This window comes from Thamnophis sirtalis, unplaced genomic scaffold (genome assembly GCF_051295495.1).
Source record: "Thamnophis sirtalis isolate CommonGarterSnake01/CBP01778 unplaced genomic scaffold, rThaSir2_p1.2 scaffold_13, whole genome shotgun sequence".
Taxonomy (NCBI): Eukaryota; Metazoa; Chordata; class Lepidosauria; order Squamata; family Natricidae; genus Thamnophis; species Thamnophis sirtalis.
This window is the reverse complement of record NW_028261393.1, coordinates 47,147,088-47,150,754: the sequence shown is the minus strand read 5'-3', so window position 1 is coordinate 47,150,754 and position 3,667 is coordinate 47,147,088. Positions and strand designations below refer to the sequence as shown.

The following is a 3,667-nucleotide window of genomic DNA, read 5'->3' as shown; positions in this document are numbered from 1 at the left end:
CGAAGATCCAACCGGCTTGGATGACCACTTCTCTGCTCTTAATTGGGGTGCTTTAAGTTAACCGCGGTGGAGCGGTTTACAGCTAGCGGTTTGCGTTAGCCTAAACGGGTGTCACAATCTCTTCCCGCTACTAGGACTCTTTAGGAACAGAGTTGCAGGTAAGAAGATGCCAACTGGGGACTTTTATTTTTGGACAGTTTCCCAGCACCGCTTGAGGTGCTCAAGATCCTCTCGAGTCAAGACGAGGTTTGTTTTAAGTATTAAAAAGCCACAGGGAAATTTTACACAGGAGGTTGAGGAAACACCCAGCCCGCTTACAAAGGAACATATCTTAAGTTATCCATGTTTTTTGCCCACATGCCTTGCTACAACCGTAAATCCTGTCCTGATGAGAACCACGGGTGGGGGTGGCACTTCTGTAGTTCTATGGAGATTCTCAGGCCGGAGGGAAGCACCGCTGGTGGCAAAGAGCCAGAGGGCCTCGTTCCAGTGGGACTGCATCATGGCCTGGAACTGGCTGACCATCTCAGCCTGCTGGGCCTCCAGGCGCTGGCACCTGGCCTTGCACTCCCGCAGGTCTTCCCTCTGCTTGGAAAGCCTCTGCTTGTAAGTCCTCAGTGAGGTGCTTCTGCTGAGCCTCCTTCTCGGTTACATCCAATTTGAACTGACCTGTTTGGCCAACTCTTTCTCCTGGTGGCTGCTTAGCTCCAACAACTGTTTCCTGTTGAGGCCCTAAGGACTCCAGGCGGGCAGGCAAGGAGTGGCTGGGAGGGGAGGAGCGAGTAGAGGCCGGCAAGGCGCCCCTTGACTTGAGTGACTTTGAGTTGGCCACGCCCACCCAATCACATGCCTGCCTAGCCACGCCCACCCAGCCAGTCATTAAGCAGATCGTATTAGTGGTCCGTGGGATTTAAAATTATGAATTTAGTGGTCCTCGAGGTTGGGGCTTAAACAGAACACCGGTCAAGATTGCTCCGGCTTGGAATCCAGTTACTTTTGGGAAGCAGAGGCTGCTAAAGAACAAGGGAGGAAACAAAGAGTTAAAAGGCTGCTCTTAAAACAGGAGCTCCCCATTGTTTTTACAATTCCCTTCCACTTTTGATGGCAGAAACAAAGACCTGGGATAGATTTAGGCCACCTGATTGGGGGGGGGGAAAGGCTGGAAGCGTGGATCGGTCCCCGTTTCCTTGATCAACTTTTCTGCTGCTTTTGACTTATTCCCCCTTCCACACGTCTCTTGTTTGTGAAACAGAGCAAAATTCAACAGGGTCCCTGGGAGGAAGCATTTCATCCCCCCCCCCCCCGGCTCAAATGGGGTTGACACCGGTGTGCAGAGAGACAGGAGGCTGAATTTTGATCCATTTTCCTGATTCTCCATGGTCAGGATAAAGCTACGGGGAGCTGCTGTTCCCCAGGGGAAGAAGACCCCAGCTCCATCCTCTCTGCCTTCCAAATCACACCTCGGTCCTCCACACAGACCCCGTCCCTTGCCCCCAAAGAGAAGCTGCAATGGCACATTTCTCCCACCCAAAACTTTCTGCGCAAAGACACACACACACACCCTTCCCCCCCCTTCCGGGCGCCAGAAATGAGACACGGGAGACGGGGGCCCTGATGCAGGTTTTTCTGTACAGAAGTGTTTTTTGACACCAAAGCCTTGTTCAAGAATAAAACAAATCAAGAGGGTTGGGGGGGGAAAGGGGTGGAACCAGCAGCCAGAATAAACACCCAAAAGGCCGAAGCCTCGATGTGAGAGAAAGAAAGAGGGGAAGGAGATAAAAACAGAATGGTTTTGCTTATTAGGGAAGAAGGGGAAGTTGGGGGGGGGTGGGGAAGGTCGAAGAGGCCGCCAGCTTCCTTGGAAAAGGGGAGAGGAGAGGGATGGGAGGGGGGTGTCAGAAGAGGGAAGCGGAAGGAAACGAAGCTTCCCCAACTGGGGGGGGGGGCGGGAGGGGGGAGGCGGGGTGGACCGCAACACAAAAGAATGAAAAAGCATCCCGATCCCCCCCATCCCGTTCCAGGGAAGAGCCAGTGAAATGGGACTGCCCAGTTCTTGGTTAGCACCTGTACATTAAAACTGTACCATCTATGCCCCTTATCGCCCCTTTTCCTGCCCCCTCCAAGCTGGGCCACGGCTCCACCGCCCGGCTGAAGATGGTGGCCTGGCCACCCGATGGAACTGAGAGAGATTTTTTTAAACCCCTCCCCCTCAAAAAAAAAATAGGGTGGAGACAAGGAGAAAAAAAAGTTAAGACCAGAATAGTGAAACTCCTTTGGCTCCATACCGATCCAGTCCCCATCCGTCTCTCCAAAACAGCAGAGACGAGACGATCTTCTGGAAAAGGGCAGGGGGGGTGGGGGGAAGCCAAAGAGGGAATCACCCCCCCCCCCAAATCCAAAATAATGTGGATGTCCCTCCAAACGAAAGAAGGAACACTGCGGGGCAACCCCCATCCTTCCCCCCGCCCCCTCACATTTCATGAAATCCCAAGTGAGGGGAAAGCAGCAGCACAGCAGAAGTCTGGTCCAGCCGGGATTTGGGGAGTGGGTGGGTGGGTAGGGGGCTCTGGGAAGACACCCCCCTCCTGCAACTCAACTCTTCCCAAGAATCACAGTGATACAGACCTAGCAAGAAATCCCCCTCCCCCCCCTTGCCCCACTCAAAGGAACACCACAAATTAAATACTAATTAAATAAATACCCTGGAAGAACTTGGGACAGGGTTTAAAAGTGAGGGGTGGGGGGAAAAGGGGAGATGCGTTCCACTCCAAAACCACCAAGGCCTGCAAGAAGGAGGAGAGGGGCAGCACACTTCAAGTCCGGGGGGGGGGGGAAGGTGAGGGAAGAGGCAGTTTCTGACCTTCTCCCCCCCCACGCACCTCCCCCAAATGGGAGGAGAGCAACCAGCTGCCGCCAGTCAATAGAAGGGCTGTGGACAGCGCTTTCGGCCTCCAGAAGGCCGCCTCATTGGTCCATTATTGCCTCGGGGTGCAGTCCGACGGGTGGTGGAGATGGTGGGGGGGGGGGGCTTCCTCTGGCTGGCCTGTTGGGGAGATGTCTCCCGGTCAGCTGCTCCAGGCTTCGAATGCCACGTCAGAGCCCAACAATCGGACCAGCTCCGGCTGGTAACGGACCAGCTCGACCGTCTCTACGGCGCCCGGAGTTGCCGGGGGACACACGTATTCCTGGATTTCTTCCGGAGACAAGACTTGGCTGAGCGAGATCTGGTGCTGGAACTCGGCTCGGGGCAGAGTCGTCACTTCAAAGTGCGGGAAGCGAGCTTGAAAGATGCGGGAGGAGAGTTTCAGGCGCTTGAGGACGTCCGAGAAGAGGAACCAGTTGCAGGGCCTGGCGAGGGGACAAAAGGGACGATATGGAGGTCATGGGTGGGTGGAACACCGGTTCCACCACAAAACCGCGGAGGACAAAATCGCGCTCGACGAAAGTGCGCATTTGACGTCATCACAGCACGACGAAAACATCGCGCTGTGATAGAAAAATGTAAAAATAAAGCGAAAACCTTACCCTAACCCCCCCAAACCTAACCCTAAACCTAACCCTAACCCTTAACCTAACCCTAAATCTAACCCTAAACGTAACCCTTAACCTAACGCTAAACCTAATGCTAACCCTTAACCTAACGCTAAACGTAACCCTAACGCTCTAA

The 3,667-nt window shown here is 54.1% G+C and overlaps 1 protein-coding gene across 1 annotated transcript in view; it reads right to left on the bottom strand.

Annotated features, from left to right (window-relative positions):
- Positions 1-2,203: 2,203 nt before the first annotated feature.
- BCORL1 (BCL6 corepressor like 1) overlaps positions 2,204-3,667 on the bottom strand; it is a 46,169-nt gene continuing 44,705 nt past the window's right edge. Inside the window, exon 15 of the mRNA XM_087728364.1 lies at positions 2,204-3,348. Coding sequence (XP_087584490.1) covers positions 3,066-3,348 — 283 coding nt within the window. The 3' untranslated portion in view covers positions 2,204-3,065. The remainder of the gene's footprint in view (positions 3,349-3,667) is intronic.